At 34.7% G+C, this 21,814-nt stretch overlaps 1 protein-coding gene across 1 annotated transcript; it reads right to left on the bottom strand.

Annotated features, from left to right (window-relative positions):
* Positions 1-8,271: 8,271 nt before the first annotated feature.
* tmprss2 (transmembrane serine protease 2) lies at positions 8,272-20,155 on the bottom strand. Its single transcript, XM_055207868.2, has 14 exons — positions 20,002-20,155; positions 19,835-19,909; positions 17,564-17,846; positions 17,396-17,488; positions 17,019-17,132; positions 13,525-13,654; positions 12,727-12,846; positions 12,587-12,630; positions 12,106-12,268; positions 11,865-12,034; positions 10,161-10,256; positions 9,892-10,034; positions 9,660-9,812; positions 8,272-8,624 (listed from the first exon to the last, which is right to left on the bottom strand). The coding sequence occupies exons 2-14, from the start codon at positions 19,847-19,849 to the stop codon at positions 8,616-8,618; spliced, it is 1,533 nt and encodes a 510-aa protein (XP_055063843.2). The 5' UTR covers positions 19,850-19,909; positions 20,002-20,155; the 3' UTR covers positions 8,272-8,615.
* Positions 20,156-21,814: the final 1,659 nt, after the last annotated feature.

The raw sequence follows: 21,814 nt of genomic DNA, 5'->3' as shown, positions 1-21,814 counted from the left end.
AAGTAACACATGCAAAGCCCAGATGCGAAACTCTGTAATTGCATCTGACATGTTTTCTTGTGAATTTGCATTTTTAATCAGACTCTTAATTGATTCTGCCAACAAACCGGTATTTCTGAATGGCTTGAGGCTGGGATTAAGCAGATTTGAAGTGAAAGTATTTGATGAAAGTACAATACGTGCAGAGAGCCTTTGTTTAATATCATTATTTATTTTTTGACGAAGGGTGGCGTTTAGCTTAATTTTGCTGCAAACTGTGTATATATGGGACTCTATTTTGTATTACCCTTCACAAATTTCGAAATGTTTTGCTTATTTATCCGTGTCCGTACCACAGACTTTCTTTACCGGACTTTCTTTTCCGTGTCAGTTTCACGTATTGGTTACTCAATTGTTTTCCCTATTTTCTTACAATTGTCGCTTGGGTTTGTGGTTGTCAAAACCAACTCTAACCCTAATGTCAGGTAACAATTGTTTAAATATCCGGAAAAAATTGTATAAACCAATAGTTAAAGTGACATCCTAACCCAAACCCCAAATCTTTTATCCCTGCTCTATATTTACTTGCTCTATTCTGTTTTTTCTATACAAACAAAGTCCAGTTTGGATAACCGGCATCCCATACTTGTGCTTAAGGCTGACTGTAGCTTATTAGATCAGCAGGACCCCCCAAATGTCCCACAGGACACACAGATGTTGGGTTGGCTGTCTGCACAGCTGCGGGACTGCCACGCACGGCAGATCCCGCAACTGTCTGACGGAGAGACGGCAGGTTGGCACAGATGGCGTGGAGCGAAGGTGTACCGGGGGCTGGAGTGAATGGGCTGGCAGCGGGGCAGGTACCAGCATCTCGTCCATCTGGACCCATCGCTGGAGAACAGCCACGGGACGTTAACATTGTTTCAACTGAAGACCTGTCAACATGACGGACAGCTGAAAGAACAGGGCTGTGTTTAGTACATGCAGATGTTATATGTGCTGTTAGGAGAGGGAAATGTCTCCGCTGTGTGCTTGAGTTTAAATATTAAGGTCCTATTATAATTATTATGGACATTATTATGTTCTGCACAAGTTCTGTTTGGTGGTTCCCCCAAAATATAAAATCTGTCATTTACTCACAATCATGCCTTAGAAAATGTTTATATACTTTATTTTCTTAATTTATGTTTCTGTTGAACACAGAATAAAATGTGTTAAGCTGCTGCTTTCAATGCAATAGTGACAACAGCTGTCAAGCAAGATTAGTTAGAGAAATATTTTCAGGGAAATACATTGTAAAAAGTATGATCTACATAAAAATTACTTTAATTGGCAAAACCTATTTTTTTTAAAAATGAAAATAAGTAAAATAAAAAACTTTTTAAAGTATAAATTATACTCCTACAGTATGTCAGCTTTAAACATGCTTGAAAGATCTTCAGATAGTTGTTACAAGTTTTGTAACAAGATTTTCATGTCGTTATTCATTGCCTTTTAAATTTAATTCACATCCAGGTAATTTGGTTCAGCAGGCCATAAAATGAGGTGCTGTACCATTAAGGAGAAATAAAAAATAACATGTGCATGATGCATCACAGTGCATCAGTCAAAAACAAAAAGAAAGAACTGTTGTTGTGTTATACAACTCTATCAAATGCATCAAATTAAACAAATTGAAGACAGGGCATCAGTATGCAGCTCTGGTTTATTTTTGTGACCGGAGCTCAGAGAAGCTGGAGACTTCATTCACTATCAGACAGGGTGTCAATCACTCCTGCAGTGGACGTTCTTTACTGCAGCCCGAGGCCTTCGGTGTGACCTAAATACAAAACTGTCAACAGAAAGACTGACCAACAAAATCCCACAGAAAATGTCTCTCGATATAGCAAATAGATGAATTAATACATAGGCATTTAGATTTTTATTGCATAAAAAATTAATTAGTTATGTGATGTCAGTATTAAAGTTGCATAACAGAATAAAACAAATGTCTCATGATAACATCAGATTGTAAAAACCCAAGAAAACCTGATGATATTCATTACTTAAAAATGTGTCTGAATTCAGGTGAATACTATGATATTAAGATGACAGTCAAAAACTGTCCCAATTTACCTTAATGTGAGTTATAAAAAACTTTAAATGCACATTTGAAAAATATCTAAATATTTTAAATATTTTAAATATTTTAAATGTTCAACGTGTAAGGGAAATATTATTGTGTTGTGTATTTGATCATTACACTATTATTGAAAATAATTATTAAATCATTATCTAAAGGAAAATTTTAAAAATGACAGTTTTATGAATTTACATTTTGTTTTTCAAAATATTATTTCGGAAATTCTTATTTGTCAGTATTGGAAATATTAATGTTTTTTTATTTGGTTATTGCTTTTTGTATTTAAATATTAGCAGTAGAAACAAACAGTCTCCCTCTAGTTATTTTAATATTAGTAAATATTACAGTAACACTTTACAACAAGGTTCGTTAGTTAACATTAATTAATGTATTAAATAACATGAACAAACCATGAGCAATACATTTGTTGCAGTATTTATTAATCTTTGTTAATGTTGGTTAATAGAAATAAAGCTTTGTTCACGTTAACAAGATTTCAATAAAGTATTAGTAATTGTTGACATTAACATTAACAAAGATTAATAAATGCTGTATAAGTAGCGTTCATTATAGTTCATGTTAACTAATGTAGTTAACTAATGAACCTTATTGTAAAGTGTTACAGATTTAAACATCTGTCATTTTTATTTGCTTTTTGTGTGAAATTGTTGCCACCACCCCAATGAAAAATTATTCTAATATACTTTAGTATTTATTATAGTTAACTGTAGTAAAAATCCTAAAAACTGTAATTTTTTAGTTTACCATAGTAATATCCAATTAGTAGTATATGTAGCCTATTTAATTAAATCAATTTACTATAGTTAATAACACATTAACAAATCTATTATTACATACATTAACAAAGCTATTATTATAACAGTGTTCTTTAATGTACTATTCACTATAGTAAATATTAAAGTATACTACAGTATTTTTCATGTGTGTATTTTTATAGGAATATTTATGTATTGGTTAGTTATTTGAGTGTTGTATTAACTAGCTTTATTATTATTTTTATATTAATAACAATTATTTGTGATGCTAAATGAAGGGAAACCCCTGAGCTCTGGTTTGACGTTGTCAGTGTTTTTATATCCTGACAGTGACGCCCCCTTCTGTTCATCAGGTGAACTGCATTGATACACAAACACTGACGCATGATGGACTTCCCTGTTAAATTATTTCTGTTAAAAATAGTAGTACTGTATACTGTACAGTTGTTGATATTTTGGGCACGTGGTGTTTGAATAAAGAAACTCAGTTTAAAAACCAAAACAGACATTACTGTATATCTGATAGGCTACAATATCAGTAGACACAAACAAGCCTATTTTAGCATTCATTAAACAAGATGCTGAAGCAGAAGTAGAACAAAAACAAAAAGGAATATAAAGTAAATATTGCTAAATATCTCTCGTATACAGAAATTATTTCATGTCAGCAAAAAGGCGTCCATTCAATTGCACTAATATTCTGCATGTTGCTGAGGTGAGCTGATAGTTGATGTTATTAGCTGCAGAGACTGCTGATGTTCACTGCAATTGCACACAGGGAATCTATGAACGTTGATGTATGACATTGACCTCAAGAAGAGAGAGAGAGAGAGAGAGAGAGAGAGAGAGAGAGAGAGAGAGAAAGAGAGAGAGAGAGAGAGAGAGAGAGAGAGAGAGACCCATAACTGCCCAGTAACAAGGTCTCCCCCCGTCATTGGCTGTACAAGCGAGTGTATTTGATCAGACCGTCAGACTAAACCACACATTCTGTTTGATCGACAGGCATGTAAACTGCATGTGAGAGCTAAAGCTAACAGAGATGACCTCAGTATCTGGAGAAAAAACGTGCCCTGATCACACCTGAGGACCCTTTTAAAGTGACAGTTCAGTGCCCCCCCCCTCCAAAATTGTCAATTTTCTGTCCATTTAATTTTACCTCCACGAATTTGTGTCCACAAATTCAGTGGTTCAAATTTCAACATTCACACCCCGGGACCTGCAGGAAAAGCAGTCATATTTAGATTTGATGGTCATATGAAGGTGAATAAATGTTTTTTAATGAACCATGTTTTTTAAATGGACAGTCCCACAAGAACTTTCCATCAGTGTCGATACAAACCGGAATTTATTTTACAATCACTCTGTGTGTGGAAAAACACAGATTATAAAACGGGCAGTTCTGGTTCTTCATTTTGATTGGTTGAAACGTTCTAAGCCGTAATAAAATACCCCGGTAACCCCACGGTTCAGACCGCATTACATAAGTATCACTGCGCCACTGTTGCTGCATACTGATTTATGAAAATAAAAACCAGAGTCTTTAATCATATTTTTATTTTTTCTACAAATGCACAATTAATGGCGATATCCAGAATAATGTATATAAATATTGTTGAGTCATCTCATCAATAAAGAGAAAACGTTCCCTGAGGAGTTTCTACCTCAAATTCATATCTCCGCTATCCACTGAGTGGCGATCTTAGCCAACTTAAACACTCAACCATAAAACACTGTGTAAGTTTTGATCGTGGCTCTGAATCTGATCTCTTACAAAAGTTCTTCACAAAAATGGAATTATCTCCGCTTTTAGTTGAAAATTTGATAAAAGAAAAAATGAATATAATGAAACTTTTTTTTTAAGCGGTGGGTCTGTTCTTTCATTTGATATTTTGTGTTTATTTAAAGAAGATCATTTTTCTGTAAGACATTAAACTAAAACTGGGTGGCAACTTAAAAAAAAAAACGCTGACAGGGAAAGAGTTAAGCATGCTTCCAAGCATAATTGATCATTACTTCAACAGTTGCACAATATAAATGTTAATGTAGGCTATAAATTAGATGAATGTTGATTTATAAAAATAAATACCACAGCCTTTAATCATATTTTCATTGTGTCTTTGCTGCGTCTGTGCTGGAAACTGCGCTCTGTTGCAGACACACTTGACTCTGAGGAACTACTTTGTTTGGCGGAAGAGTAATATTTGTACTAATATAATAAATACAACTTTATTGTGTTTTTTTAAATGAAATCCTACTATTCATATGAAGTAACTGTTTTATAAAAGCAATAAGCCCCGCGAAGCAGTGGTGTTACAGTGCATTTTATAACAGCTAAGGGGGTTTTAGGCACTCCACACTCTTAAAAATAACCATGATGCCATAGCAGGACTATATTTGCTTTCATAAAGAACCATTGATTTAAAGGTTGTTAAAAGGATAATTTCCTTCATCCCTTATTTAAAGAACCCTTTTTTGTGAAACTGAAAGTTTTTTGGGTGTAACAGGTTCTTTAGGGAACCATATAACCAAAAACGTCTATGGCACCCAGATAGCAGATGACTACGGGCCGGATCCGCACCGGAATTGCTGACTTTGGTTAGGATTGTGGTGCAGATTCGGCCCGGAGTCATCTGCTGACTGGGCATCGAGTAGCACCTTTATTTTGAAAATTGCACTATAACCTGCAGGACATTGCAGTCTGTTAGTCACATGGGTTCGCTCCAACAAAAGGATGAGTCATTTTTGGGAGAACTGCCCCTTTAACCTTAAACAAACACTCGATCACAATGAAACAATTTCTTATTCAATAATCATATTTTAAAATGTCTGTTCATCGTCATCGTATCTAAATCAAATTGAATCTGCACAGCACTTTAGGGTTTACGGACCTCTCTGTATTTTCCCCTGGCGGGAAAAAGTCACAGGAATCTGGTTTGTTTGTCAACACACGATGGGTTCCCCGCCAACGCTTCCCTCTCACAGACGCCGCGAATAAAGCCGAAGATGAAATGGGTTCCCAGGCTGCCGTGTAATTGCCCAGCCCTTATGCTGAACCCCTTGAGCATTCATTCAAATGAGTCTGTAATTGCCACATCTGTTAACCCTCTGAAGAGCCGTCAGCCGAGTGTCACGCATCTGCTAATTGGTACAAACAGGTAGCAGACGCTGATCTTCTCCAGTGAGCATCTGCCGTTTAGAGTCACAAATTCAATGAGCACCGATTAAAGGTCCTGCTAAAATGGCAAAGGAGTGGCTTAAATACTGCTGCTGAATATGCTATAACACCTCGTAAAGGTGATTAACCGGGAGCCGCCGTGCTCGGTGGGTTGGTGTGAATTTATATTTTTAGGTGTGAAGAACAGCTGAGGAAAAATAGGTCATATGAGTTTTATAGCTGCAGTTTGGTCCGAGCTATTGTGTTTCATAAAAAGTGCCATAAAATACATTTATATGTAACCCAGCTAAAGTCATTTCTTTGTGATTGACATAAAATCATCTTACATTATGTAAAGAACAGTGAGTGAAAATATAACCTTGATATCTGTAATATTGACTGAGTAAGGTCATGACAAAGATTGAAATCAATGTGAAATCAATAAGTGAAATCAAATTTTGATGCCAATTTCAAAATTACATTGAGACTGTAACCTGGATTTCACATACAGGGTCACAATATATTTAAATACAAGTTTTTGATCTGATTCTTTGGAGACATGTGTGATTTTTAATCACATGATCATATATAAAACACTTTGAAAATTGAATAAACTCAAGGTCCTTTATATGAAATCTTCAAGATAAAATAATGTCAACATTTATAAATTAAAACGTATAATTTGTCAGTGTATTCTGATCATGTCTTCTGAATGACATCCATATTTTAAGCAATTTTAAGCATGATCCATATTTATAAAAAATCTATAAAAATAGTATATAAAAATGTAATTATGTGCATGAATTTATTCATGCTTTAACGAGCACAATATGTACCTTATATGCATTAAAATAAAAAAACACTAGCCTGCATATATATATATATATATATATATATATATATATATATAAATATAAAATAAATAAATAAATATATATATATATATATAAAATAAATATATATATATATATATATATAAAATAAATAAATATATATATATATATATAAAATAAATAAATATATATATATATATATATATATATATATAAAATAAATAAATATATATATATATATATAAAATAAATAAATATATATATATATATATAAAATAAATATATATATATATATATATATATATATATATATATATATATATATATATATATATATATATATATAAAATAAATAAATATATATATATATAAAATATATATATATATATATATATATATATATATATATATATATATAAAATAAATAAATATATATATATATATATATATATTTAATATATTTAATACATAAATATTTATTTATTTATTTGTGTACTTGCACTATCCTAAATGTTTCCATCAGAGTTTGAATTCATAAGAATTTGCTATATAAAACAAAAATTTTGTGGTAAAAGTTAAGCAACCATGGTTTTTTGTGTATTGATTACTATTATCAAATGTTTATCTATATCTATGTTTTTTGAAAACCAAAACCATGGTTATTTTGTGGTAACCATCGTTTTACTACAGTAAACATGTTTTTTTGGTTTTAATTTTCGTAAGGGATGGCCACCTGTCAATGTCATCCTTGGTTTCCGCTTTTATGGAAACTTATCTTAAAATCGTACGGTATGTGTGTTTTACTTCATGCTACACTGTGCAAATAGATTGTCGTATGACATCAAAATATCCCTTTTGAGTACTGTCTAGTCGCTCTTATGATACGCCAATGTCTTATGTCGATAGCGGCAATTGCAAAAGTAGGATCGAGCAAACCACTCATTGTTGTTTCTATCAAGCCACTCTATTGGCTTATGTTAGCCTAACAAATATAAAACTTTATTTGATTACGTCATCCATAAATATGATTTGTTGGACTGATTTTCATTCTTAGTTAAAGTGGAAACTACAATTCCTATCATTCCATATTTCTTCACAGCATCATCAAGCTTAGCTTTGTACTGTTTGCAACCACTAGTGGAAAAAATGTTATGTTGCGCATTTTAAGCGTGCGTGCCTTTATTTGTCTTTAAATGTTTGCTAATGTAAGAATACCCTGATCAAACTGAACACTCATGAGCACTTGCAGGGATGTACTGTATGAAGAACAGAGGGATTAATTTGCAGTGCAGTCTGCCTGTACTGCAAACAAACCCTTAATGGTTCGACTGCCCTTTTTAACCTGTTATTTGCTCAAACGCTTGCAGCCGCATTCATATGTTTGGAAAAAAGGAGGAGATTCAGAGAAAGCTTTTGTCAATTTTACATCCACACAATCATAGAAACCCTCAGTACAGTCATGTGTCAGTGATGTAATAAAGCATCAGTACATTTAAATACAATCATTTGTGTTCTTTATATAAAAACATACATTAAGATAAAACAATTTACATGTTGTGAACTTTACTACGCTATTGGCACTAGTGAAAATAAATAGCTATTTTTTGGATAAATGTAAAAGAAAATAATAAAATAATACAAAAGAAAAAAGAATAAGCAGTGAAATGTTGCATATCCTGGACACTCAGCAGTCCAAAATCTGTGGTTTTGATCAGTCGCTCTTGTCAAATCTTCTTTATTATGACAAATAATTAATATGTCTGAAAAAAAGATATATATATTTTTTTAATTTGACATGAACAATAATAACAATACAATTATTATACAGTATTGTGCAAAAGTCTTAAGCAACCACTCAGTTTTAATGATTTATTTTTCTCTCTATTAATTAAGATTCTACGGAGCCCCTAAGGGGACATGGAGCAAAAATTAAATAAAGTTTAGTTTTGCCTGCTCACGTGAGACTTTGGCGTGCTCACGTGAGACTTTGGCGTGCTCACGTGAGACTTTGGCGTGCTCACGTGAGACTTTGGCGTGCTCACGTGAGACTTTGGCGTGCTCACGTGAGACTTTGGCGTGCTCACGTGAGACTTTGGCGTGCTCACGTGAGACTTTGGCGTGCTCACGTGAGACTTTGGCGTGCTCACGTGAGACTTTGGCGTGCTCACGTGAGACTTTGGCGTGCTCACGTGAGACTTTGGCGTGCTCACGTGAGACTTTGGCGTGCTCACGTGAGACTTTGGCGTGCTCACGTGAGACTTTCGCGTGCTCACGTGAGACTTTCGCGTGCTCACGTGAGACTTTCGCGTGCTCACGTGAGACTTTCGCGTGCTCACGTGAGACTTTGGCGTGCTCACGTGAGACTTTCGCGTGCTCACGTGAGACTTTGGCGTGCTCACGTGAGACTTTGGCGTGCTCACGTGAGACTTTGGCGTGCCCCCGTGAGACTTTCGCATGCTCACGTGAAACTACCGCGTGCCCCCGTGAAACTACCGCATTTAGTTTTGCGTGCTCACGTGAAACTACCGCATTTAGTTTTGCATGCTCAAGGGAAACTTTCGTGTGCGCATGTGAAACTATCGCTTTCTCGTGCCCACGCGATATATTCACTTTTTTAATACTGCATACAAATTTCCTGTATTTTCTGGTTGTATTCTAATAAAGAGACTGAGAAATAATTAATAATGGTCACTGCCATTGCAAAAACAACAAATTGGATGGTGGCCACGTGGCATTTGTACAGTTTAATAAATAATAGTAATAATAATAATTTTGTGTCACTCTTGAAATCTGACCTGCATTTGTTGATATATCCAGTCAAGGAAGTAGGTCACATTTCCATAGACTCCAGGTTTGTTTCTGTAAGCACATCCGTCACCCCAGCTAGTGTCCCCAACCAGCCACCATAGAGAATTCTCTTGTGTGACCAGAGGACCTCCACTGTCCCCCTGTGTTGAAGAGTTATTATATTTAGCCTTCAAAAAATGAAACATTTATTTACTCTTTTCAACAATGTATGTTTGTGACCTGACAGGAGTCCACTCCACCCGCCAGTTTGCCAGCACAGATCATAGTGTTTGTGATTAACCCGTTGTACACCTGATAGCTGTTACACGTCGTACTGTCAATCAGCTGGATTTTGGCTTCTTGTAGGGTCTCTGATCCAGATCCTTCATATTCACAAATATTCATTATTATTGCATTTTATTCATTTTTAATGGAATGCATCTGGATTTGTCTGTATGTGTTTTTTCAAAAGATGTTGTGATTATCTGTGTTATAAAATAGTTTCAAACCTTGAAAAGACAGCGCTCCCCATCCTGTGATATAACAGTCTCTTGGTGCAGAGAAATACATGCCTACATTAGGCAAACACACTGGCCTGACGTTTGCTGAAAGAAATGTTATAATATAAGAAATAATGTATACAAAAGTGAAAAGAAATGGATGAATTATTACTTTAAAGATACTTCACAAAAAAATTATACATCGTAGACGACATTTTTATGGATGAAGTGGATCACCTCATGGGGGCTGACATTTTAAGATCACATGACCAGTCAAATACTATTTATTTAATCCTGGTCAACCCCCATTGTTCGATACAGTGGCTAACTGCAAATTGGAAAAGTTCCCAGATTGAAAAAAACAGCGGCATTGGTTCTAACGAAGACTTGTGACTATATTATCATATGCGTATGGCAAGCCGTTTTGACTTTTATTCGTCTTTTATTCATAGTTCTTGATATCAACAATTCAATTTTTACTAGTAAAAATGTTAATTCTTGATATCAGCAAATGGATTTCTACTAGTAACAATTGCTATTTTTGATATCAATAATAGAATTTCCACTAGTGAAAACTTAAATTCTTGATATCAACAACTGTATTTTCACTAGTTAAATTTCACCATAGGCCACCCTTCAAATTAAATTTTTCATATCAAGAATTATATTTCTAATATCTGAAATTATAATGTCTGATATCAGAAATACAATTCTTACTAGTAAAACCTTTATTTTTAATATCAATATTGATATTGTATCTAGTTAAAAAGTAAATTCTTGATATCAATAACTCGATTGTCACTAGTGGCAATGTTAATTTCTGTTTTCATGAACGGGATTGTTACTATTAAGAAAGCCATTTTAGATATCTGAATTTATATTAATATCAGAAATACAATTTCAGATAACAGAAATTAACATTGTCACTAGTTACAATCAAATTATTGATATCAAGAATTAACTTTTTAACTAGTAACAATTCAATTATTTAGGGCTGGGTTTCTAGTCAAATTTGAAGAATCGATTCGATTCCGATACTCAAGATCTTGAATCGGTTATAATTATTCGATTTGATCTGATCTGATCTTCGAGATTTAGATAAGTGTTTTGAAAAAAAAAAATTCCCAGCTGAATTAAAGTTTTCAAAACAACGGCGGCTTGCTTAACGTTACTGACCTCCATGTTCATTGTTTTAATGTCTTTCCACCTCGCGCGCATGCGTGAATTCAATGACACGGCAAGTTTAAGTTATTAATTATTAAATCGATCCTCTGAGTTATGGATCGATCTTTAGAAATATGAAAATCGATTCAGAATTGGTAAATCGATTTTTTTAACCCAGCCCTACAATTATTGATATCAACAATTAACAATGTTACTAGTGGAAATGTAATTCCTGATATCAAGAATTAAAATTGTAACTAGTGAAAACTGAATTGTTGATATTAAGAACTCAACAAATAAAAGTCAAAACGGCTTGCCATATATGCGTTGTGATGAAACATGCAGTCACAAGACACATGAAAAGCAATGTGTCTAATGTACTGACGTATAGCTGTCGTGCCGCCATTTTCTATCTTTAAATAAAAATTTGACAATGCCACTACAAACAAAAAAAATAAATGAGTGTGCCTTTGAATCCAAAGACTTTGATTCATTATGAGTCCTCTGATTCATGAACATTTTCAGAAATAGAAGAATAAAAATTCTTACATGTCATTGTGAGTGGACTGTTAAGCTTCATGAGAGCAACATCATTTTCATTGGTGGTCGGGTCAAACTTGTTCTTAACAATTCGGCTAACAGAATTGCCGTTTGCATACTTCATCTCACTTTGAGTCAGATATCCAGCGAAAACGGTCCATTGCCTTGGATCTGAATATCTAGAAGGTGGTCATTTTATTAACAGAGTTCATCATAATTTCTTTAAATGAGACTAATCGAGAGCACTTACTTTTCAACACAATGTGCTGCGGTGAGGATCCAGTAAGGAGTTATAATAGATCCTCCACACACATGACTCCTGGATATCTGCAGACTGACCTGCCATGGCCACACCCCTTTTGACGTCACGGTGGTGCCGCCCACAATTCTGCTCCCAATGTTTTTTCCGCAATCTAGAGCAGAAAGCAGAATTGATAATTCCGTTTTTTCATTAACTTAACTAACCATTAACTAAGATGTCTGTGAAATCCAGGCTAAAGTCTCATAATCTAATGATGATTAGGAGCATCAGATGACTGATTTAACATTGATTTCAATCTTTGACCTGATCTTACTACGTTAATATTAAAGATATCAAGGTTATTTTTCACTGTTTGTTCTTTACATTATGTAGAAAACATTTAATCACAAAAAATGACTTAAGGATGGGTTTTCACAGACTGGGTCACAGTTATTTCACCTATGACAAGGGATACAAAATGTTTTCTTACCAATACATTTGAGTGTCACTACTGTGTTAGATGCGCAGGTTGTACTGAAGTTAAAAAACACAAACATATTAAACAAATAAAAAAAACTACATCATGACCATGAAGCACTTTAGAAAAAAAAACTAAACTCTGTATCTTACCCTTTAGTGAGAAAACTTTGTGTGGTTATATTTGGATTAGAACTGAGAGAGTCTGCCATCACCGTCACAGAGTTAGATAATGCTCTCGAAGAAATCACATTGTAACCTACATAAGTATTTCTGAGACATAAACCACACACATAAATGGCCGTTTTTCTCATAAACAAAATAACAAAATCAAACATGATAAATGAGCCAAATACAGTGGCAAGAAAAAGTATGCGAACCCCTAGATATGTGTATAAGCTGACAACACACAAAAAATTCTGAAAACACCCATTAAACATTCATAATGTTGGAGGAAAATGTAAGTGAACCCTGGATTTAATAGCTTGTTGAACATCCTTTGGCAACAATTACTTCAAGTGATCGCTTTCAGTAGTTTTGAATCAGACCTGCACATCGTTCGAGGAAATTTTTGCCCATTCCCCTTTATTATCATATTTAGGGGTTCATTTACTTTTTCTTGCCACTGTATACAGACAGACATACAATTTACAGCACACTTTTTAAAATAAAGATGCTACGCAAAGCCATACAAGAATCATTTTCGATGTATGGTTCCATAAAGAACCTTTAAAGGCGCATTGTGTAACTTTTAGACGTCTCTCTTTCTTGACAAAAATGCAATATAATATACATAATATTCAACTAGGTTCATCAAACATTACATCTCCCAGGACAGCCAGAAACCTGGAAGTGATAATGAAAGAAAGAACTGGTACTTTTAAGAAACTTTAACTCAATGGTTCTTTGGGGAACCACAAATGGTTCTTGAAGTTAAAGTTAAAATGTTACCTGGGGTACCCAATCTGCTCACATGCTTGTTTTGACAGCTCATCATTCCATCCATCTGAACACACGGGCTCCCAATTCCGACTCTCATTTGAATACATCTGAAGAAGGAAATTCGATCCGTACAGACGAACTACAAATGAAAAATAACAGATCAAGTAGTTAGATGCAAATGCATGATGTTAATTAGGGGTCAAGCCCAGAATGGGCGAAGACCCCTATTGTATCTGTTAGTTTTCTTCTTCATTATTCTTTATTATTCTTCCTGTCACCTTGCGGTCTATGGCAGCCCATAGAACCATACGTAGGAAAGTTATGAAATTTGGCACACTGACAGAGGACAGTCCAAATAATATCCATAGCAATTTTGGAGTCTCTATCTCAAACCCGCTAGCGCCACCATCAGTCCAAAGTTGCAATTATATTTTTACTTATAACTTCTGAACCGTACGTCCTAGAAACGAAATTCTTGTTTCCTCTGATTCCTTGGCTCAAGCCGATTCGATTAGACCCTATGACGTCATTTTCCATCATGAAAATGTTTCCGCCATTTTTAATTATTCGTAAAACCTACTTTTGCGAACTCCTCCTAGAGTTTGTACCCGATTGCCACAAAAATTGGTATGTAGCATCTAGAGACCCTCACGGCAAAAAGTTATTAAAAGAATTTTGATAAACCAATCCGTTGTCGTATGGCGCGTCAACAAATTTTATGTAGAGCGCAAAAAAACAGATTTTAGGCTGTACCTTTGCCAAACTTAGACCTATTGACACAAAACTTAGTACGTGATATGCCAGTCAAGAACTGAGGGTGCATGCACAGTTTCGTTGCAGCGCCACCTAGTGGCCAGACGAATGTATTATACGCCTATAACTTTGGCTGTGAATGACGTATTTTCACGGGACTTCTTTCCTTTGAGTTTTGAATAGTTGCCGAGTCCAACGATACCAAATATGCCAGGATTCGTCTTACGGTTAGCCCTGTGCATCAAAATAGCGCTTAAAAAACATGCGCGAATATCTCCGCGAGCATTATTCCGATCGACTCAAAAACACCATAGGAAGAAACTAACCTTACCTTCTGAACAAAAAGTTCTATTGGCGTTATATTAAAATTTTCATCAGAAATGGCCGAAAATTGCAAAAAACGAAAAATTACCTTCAAATTTTGTGTTTTTTACACATAAATGGTTGTAATTTCGTAACGAAAATATATTTTTTCACCAGATTTGATACGCTGATGCATGAGCACATTCTGAGGCTACACAAAAAAATTGTATGCTTGCACCACTAGATGGCCTTATAATTGAACAAAACCTTTGATATCAAGCCAGCCCTATGGTCATACAACTGTTTCTCACTAAACTAAAGTGTATAGTCATTAAACTAGCTAGATGTAACATAATCATGACCTGATGTTGCATGCACAATTTTGTCATTGCGCCATCTACTGGTTTTGGCTTGACCCCGGTATTGCTGCTTGCAGCTATATTTGGATTTACTGTTGCACAAATGTGACCCTGCAAACCCAGTCATAAAGATCAATTCTTTTAAATTGACATGTATACATCATCTAAAAAATGAATAAGGATATGACAATAGTTGAAAATCTGAAATTGAATGGTGCAAAAATAAAAATATTGAGAAAATCACTTAGAAAGTCCTAAGTACCTAATGATAAATACATTATGATAAATCTTATATATATATATATATATATATATATATTTAAGCAATATCGCTCGAGTAGGAGTGTGATATAGCTCTATATCATCACGGCTGTGATTAGGCCAGAGGCACGAGGCCGCAGGCCGAGTGCCGGTGTTTTCGCGTTCTGATAAGAAATATAGCTCCAGAAAAAAAACGAGTGTTTATATTCCTCTTTCCAAGTGTTAATAATCCACACGATGTGACAAGACATTTCTCCCATTAACTGTAACGTAACATCCAAGAGCGCTGATCTTTGACGGAATAACTTCTGATTGGGGATTCACAGACTGATTTATGAGCTAGTAAACTAATGAGACAAACGGAGAGTGATTCAAAACAGGGCGTCTGTGTTTTTCCATTCAGAGATGAGCCTGCTAAGGACCTCCATTCACTAGGTGGCGGAATGATACGAAAGGTGAAGCGGTTACAGTGCCGATATCAGCACAATATCGCACAGGTCTTAGCCAATCAGATTCGAGAACCAGAAAGAACTGTTGTATAAATATATATATATATATATATAAAATATGTTCATGAAACATGAACTTTACTTATTATCATACTGATTTTTGGCATAAAACAATAGTTTTGTCCTATACAATTTACTGTTGGTTATTGCTACAAATAAATATATATATCAATATATTGCCAGTGCTTCCAGAAAAACGTGGACCTTGATCTTGCGGCACGTTTTCGCAAAAAATGCGATGGAATATGTGAGATATTTATGCAATTTTATGCGATGAAATTGCGTGAACTTGCCAAAATTGCGAGAACTTGCAAAAACTGCGTAAACTGGCAAAAACGGTTTGCATGCAAGCCCCGCATATTTTGCAAGCAGAAATCTGCAATTTATGCGGCGAAAGTGTGGCATGTTTAAAAACTCGGCCCCTGCATAAATATGCAGACTTTGGCTGATTATGCATTAAATCATGCAATCCAATAATCACGGAGGGACTGTATTGCAATCCTGTAATACACTTACAGTCAGTGTTGGGGTAACGCATTACAAGTAACGTGCATTACGTAATAATATTACTTTTCTGAAGTAACGAGTAAAGTAACGCATTCATTTATAAATGTACACACTAATATTTGAGTTACTTTTTTAAATAGTAATGCGAGTTACTTTTCAGTTTAATTTATTTGATTTAAAAAAATTATAATAATCTACTGAACTAAACTGAATGTAGTCACTTAGAATTAGGCACTTTATACGTTCACGCCTGAGCAGGAACAGTTTGAGTCAGAAACAAAGATGGCAGGCCAGAACTTGACATTTTTGCGATATAAATATGCAATTTCTGAATGCAGAACTTCTCAGTCATAAAAACACCTACAAGTCCTGAAAGCGATCAAGCCTCAGCCAAGTAAGAAAAAGTAATGCAAAAGTAATATTACTTTCCATGAAAAGTAACTAAGTAACGCAATTAGTTACTTTCTGGGAAGTAACTTAATATTGTAGTGCATTACTTTTAAAAGTAACTTTCCCCAAGACTGCTTACACTGAGGCCATAGACCATTATTTTCTTTCATACCTTTTTATAATCCAATAAACCCTTTTTTACTACGAAGAACAGAAAGGTTCTTAAGATGTTTAAGGTTCTTTATAGAATCATTTATCCAAAAATGGTTCTATGGCATCATATAGCACCTTTATTTTTAAGAGAGTAACACTTTATTTTCTCTACATATATGGGAAATTCAGGCTGCTTTCTATTAAACACTTTGTCTGTTGTATTTGAAATGGTTAGCTGTACAATGCAGATGTCAGTGTTGAGTCTTACAGCACTGTGCTTCATCTTCTCCTGATGGACAATCCTGCACACCGTCGCACCATTGTGAGTGGCTGACACATATATTATCTGCTTTACATTGCCGTCCATTACAGCTGAATACACCTGTGAGAATGCACACAAAAGTCATTAACCAATAAACAAACAATGAGCTTTGATATACTGCAGGGTTATCCAACACCATCCTGCAGAGCTTATCTTTTGGTTTCGATTCTCATGGAATGTATATTTGTATTCGAATTGGATAAAAACATCTGTCAAATGCATCTAAAATCAAACATTTTAGTGTCAGAACTAAACTTAGTTGCACAGTGACCTTCCCGGACCAAAATTGAATAGCTGGTTCATCCAGTGTTTGGGATTCTTACCAAAATACCAAAGCAGTGCAGCTATGACCCCAGCAATGATCAGGAGGATGATGACTGTGATTGTTATACACGTACAAGTTTTTTTCTTGGAACCTATCAGAGAGTCATAGTATTACTACAAACATTTTAAAGCATAATTTCAAACACTTTTAATAGAAAATATACTACCTTTGTGAACAGGTGGAGCAGCATAGTGGAAGGCAGGTGCGGCGGTGTGATGGGTATTAACAGGTGCTGTGTGTGGTGTGTACTGATGCAGGTTCTGAGTCTGAGCGGTCGGGTATCTCTCTGAAGGGTATGAGGGGGAAGCGATCTGGTATTGAGATGCTACGTTTTGTTGTCCGTGGTACTGAGGTAAAGCAGGGTAGAGTCCCGATGAAGGCGCATATGGAGGGGGCCGCCGCTCCTCGTGTTGAAACCCGTGGTTTACATGAGAAGCATTGGCATACATCTGAAGGACATCGAGACAAGTCAACATTTATAATAGAAAAAACGCCATATTATCATTACACCATTTTATTTAATTTTGTCAGGTGCATCTTGCTATCTTGTTACTACTGTAACTTGAATAGCAATGATGTTAATCTGCATTAAAATCACAGGTGATGTTTCAGAAAGGACCATTTACATAACTGGTAAAAGACCAATACCCAAATAATTTTTTCTGTTAATGTTTACATTAACCAGCATCCTGCACACCCAGTGTGACATCAGCAAAGTTGTTTCAGAGGCGGAGCAGGTTTTTACATGAAGGCTAATGAAAAGCTTTTATCTTTGAAACTTGGCAAAATAGGACTACAAACATGTATAGAGGAAGTAAATGATATCAGATTTGATTGCTTGCTGACACATTCAACAAATATCTCCTTACACAACTGACCTCACGGGACATTACTGCCATAAACAGAACAAAATAACATAACACAATGTCACATGTCACAATAATACATTTTAATGAGTTCTTCGTTATACACCGTCATACAGAACAAAGGGTCATAAAATGGTCACTGGGGCGGTTCCTTTTTAAAAAGTACACCTTTGCACCTAAAGTGGAAGGTTCCCGGAGAGGGTTTATTCTAGTCCCAGACTAAAATGCATGTTTGAGCGGCCTTAATGTAAAAACATATTGCACTGACATATCTTAACATATATCAGTGCCATTGTTTTGTCTCAAGATGCACACCAGTAATGTAATTTTTAAGGTATGTTTGTAAAAAACTACTTAAATGTCCTAATATAATTTAGACCTGGGTTAATCTAAATCCTGACTGGGAAACTGCCCCAAAGTGTTCATATTAGTACCTCAGAGGTACATATTGGTGTCAATGTATAAATAATCTAGCCTTAAATGGTACATACAGTATACTTTTTGGTGTACTTCCCCAGTGACAACTATGGACCATTTCTGACAGTGCTATGATCCCAAAACAACTTGATCACCTTACACATTTACATAATGGGGCGGTTTCCCGGACCAGGATTAGCTTAATCCAGGACTAAGCCTTAGTTTAATTAGGAAATATAACTAGTTTTAACAAACATGCCTTACTAAAAACATTACCTGTGTGCATTTTGAGGTAAAACAAAGGGTACTGATGTATTTTAAGATATGTCAGTGCAAGTTGTTTTCAGTTTGGAGAGCTCTTAAAAGTCTAGGACTAGTCTAATCCCTGTCCGGGAAACCACCCCAATATGTTGATTTGTTTTATTCTAAGCCCAGCATGGTTTTATTTATAACCCAGATGTTGGGTTTGTCTTTATTTTGAAAAAGATAACTCATTAAAAAAATCTTTAGGGTTGTTGTAACATCACAAAAACTTAAAATAAAAAATAAAACTTTAATCAAACATTACGATACAAATCTATTCACCACTTCTTTTTGTGACGCTCAAATGACCCAGATAATGAATCATTTATAAAGTCTCCTATTCATTATCACGAGGCAGGTTAATGCTTTATAAATATAAAAATCTAGCTAAGACTAGTTCTCCGTGTTCCTTGACTAACAGAAACCAATCATAAACGCATTATATATATATATATATATATATATATATATATATATATATATATATATATATATATATATATATATATATATATATATATATATATATATATATATATATGAAGAGTTTCGTTGCAAAACGAGATAACCACCTTTTTTTTATTGTTCAGAAATCTTGTTTTTCGGTTGTGCATTCCAATTAATTTTAATGCAACTGCAGTTGGTTTGTTTTGATTTAAACCTTCATAACTTAAAAAATACAGCTAAGTAGCACCATAAAACAAAATAATAACATGATAACATAATAATAAACATGTTTTGACAAAAATGTAAAAAAATAGATTTATTTATTCAAATGACTCAAATGTGCCTAAGAGCATCAAAATATATCCCATAAAAGCATCAAAATAATAAGTGTATGGTGTCATTACCGTATTGTTATTCATCTCTCCTCTCCTGTCTTCTCTCTGGGATTATTCAACTAAATCAAACATTCAAGTCAAGTTCTGTAGATTGAATATAAAGTAAAACAGACATTATATACATTATACTGTATATAACCATTTGAACAATTTTAATTGACTGATATTATTCTTACCTCTTAAAACTCCTGTCGTTTCAGTATTGACAGACTCGGTGTCCTCTGTATGTGTAATGAGCACAAACGCCACACCTCTGAAACTTCAGCAGTCAGGTGGATGCAGAAATGCAAATATATTATATCACCTGGTGATCTGCGCTTACAAGGCATTAGTTATGATCCACTGCATGTCTATGGTTATTTTTAGGTCTTCTACAGAGATCATACGGTTAAAAATCCTTGTTGGACTTAAATTTTTTATTTTATAATTAATTTAAAAAAGTGTACAGGTTGCTATAAATTATAAAGTTGAAATAAAAAATGTAACTTATTTTGTATTTATGCAACTACTAGTCATAATGTTGATTAAATTTAAAGAAGTGCAACATGTCATTTTTTTACAGTGTATGGATCAGACTAATTTTTGCATTGTACTTTAACAAACAAATGAGAACCAAATGTAATTCAGATTTATCTTCTTCCTCCTAAAAAGGAAAACAGCTTCCCTCCTGCATGATAGTTCACAATGATTTGATAATATAATCTAGTTAAATGAGAGCTTATTATAGACATTTACAATAAATATGGTTTTCTATACTTGCATTTAAAAACTCATAAACCAATAGCAAGTGCACAAAGCAAACAGGTACAACATTTACATTTCTCTGTCTCAGAAAGACCAAAACAATAACTTAAGCTTAGTTAACAAGCTTAGTTATTGTACATAAAAGTGTCATTTTAAATCTTCATTTATAGGTGAAGTCAAATACAATAGACATAATACAGCAATTATGTAAAACAAAAGCAAGCAGGATCTCAAAAGTGTTCAACCATAACAACAGCAGCAGCTTATATGGAACAGGAAATAATTTCACACATTTCTGAGAATCACCTGAACAATAACAATTGAAAGCTTCACATGACGAAGGCTTCATCTGTTATCAGATGTTACTCCATTTCCTTTCCGGTCTCCCAAAAAACAGTTTGCACATTGAGTAATCGTCAAATTAAAAAGGGAATAAATGTTTTAGCTCCTCTCAAACTGATCTCAAAACTCTGAGAACTCACATGAGGGTCAACAACCGTGTTATTCAGTAACAGAGGTTTTGGGCTGATAGTTTGGCAGTAGTGACGTTGTAGGTGCTCCTGACATTCTGTCAATATTTGACTTGCATGTTCCACACTAAGATGTTGAAACAATCACTTTGATTGCATGAATGAACTGAACTTAAAAAAGCTGTTTAAATAACTTTTATGTATTTAGTAAACCACAAGTGCTATCGGATGTAATAGTTCTTGTACTTAGCGTTTAAAGAGTGGATCCTGTTTTTTATGGTTGGTGGATTATTTATAGGCATCCTGCTTTGTCCATGTAGAACATTTCAATAAATATCTGTTAACAGATACCAATGCAAAAATTTACAGAGACAGGTCACCTCCCCCAAGACTGCTTTCAACTTTTCATACCTGCAAGATTTTTCGTACTCTGTAAAACCGTAAAGTAGATGTTGAGACATTCATAGATGTCAATGAATGGACACAGATCAAATCTCTGGCACCACCTGGTGTTCATACAAGGGAATTACAGTGTATATTATGAAAAAGTGATGTGGTTGTCAACTATTTCTGTACTCGAAATGTGACCTCTGCACTTAACCCATCACACCAGTGACTAGTAAACACAGGCACACCCGAAGCAATAGGCAGCTGTTACTGGGGAGCAATAGGCTTTATGCCCAGCTGCACCACTTCCTTCAGCCAGCTCCCTGCTTCCTGTCCGCCACCACTGGACAAACTGACCGATCCAGGTGTGCCCGACCTCAGTAGTCGC

Source organism: Misgurnus anguillicaudatus, chromosome 12 (genome assembly GCF_027580225.2).
Source record: "Misgurnus anguillicaudatus chromosome 12, ASM2758022v2, whole genome shotgun sequence".
NCBI classification, from domain to species: domain Eukaryota; kingdom Metazoa; phylum Chordata; class Actinopteri; order Cypriniformes; family Cobitidae; genus Misgurnus; species Misgurnus anguillicaudatus.
The sequence above is the reverse complement of the archived record's forward strand: the minus strand, read 5'-3'. Positions and strand labels throughout refer to the sequence as shown.

Coding starts and splice junctions, on each gene's coding strand:
- tmprss2 (XM_055207868.2), bottom strand. Junction 12,035..12,105: donor GCAGCACATTGTGTTGAAAA/GTAAGTGCTCTC, acceptor ACCACCTTCTAG/ATATTCAGATCCAAGGCAAT. Junction 9,813..9,891: donor GTGGAGTGGACTCCTGTCAG/GTCACAAACATA, acceptor TCTTCAACACAG/GGGGACAGTGGAGGTCCTCT.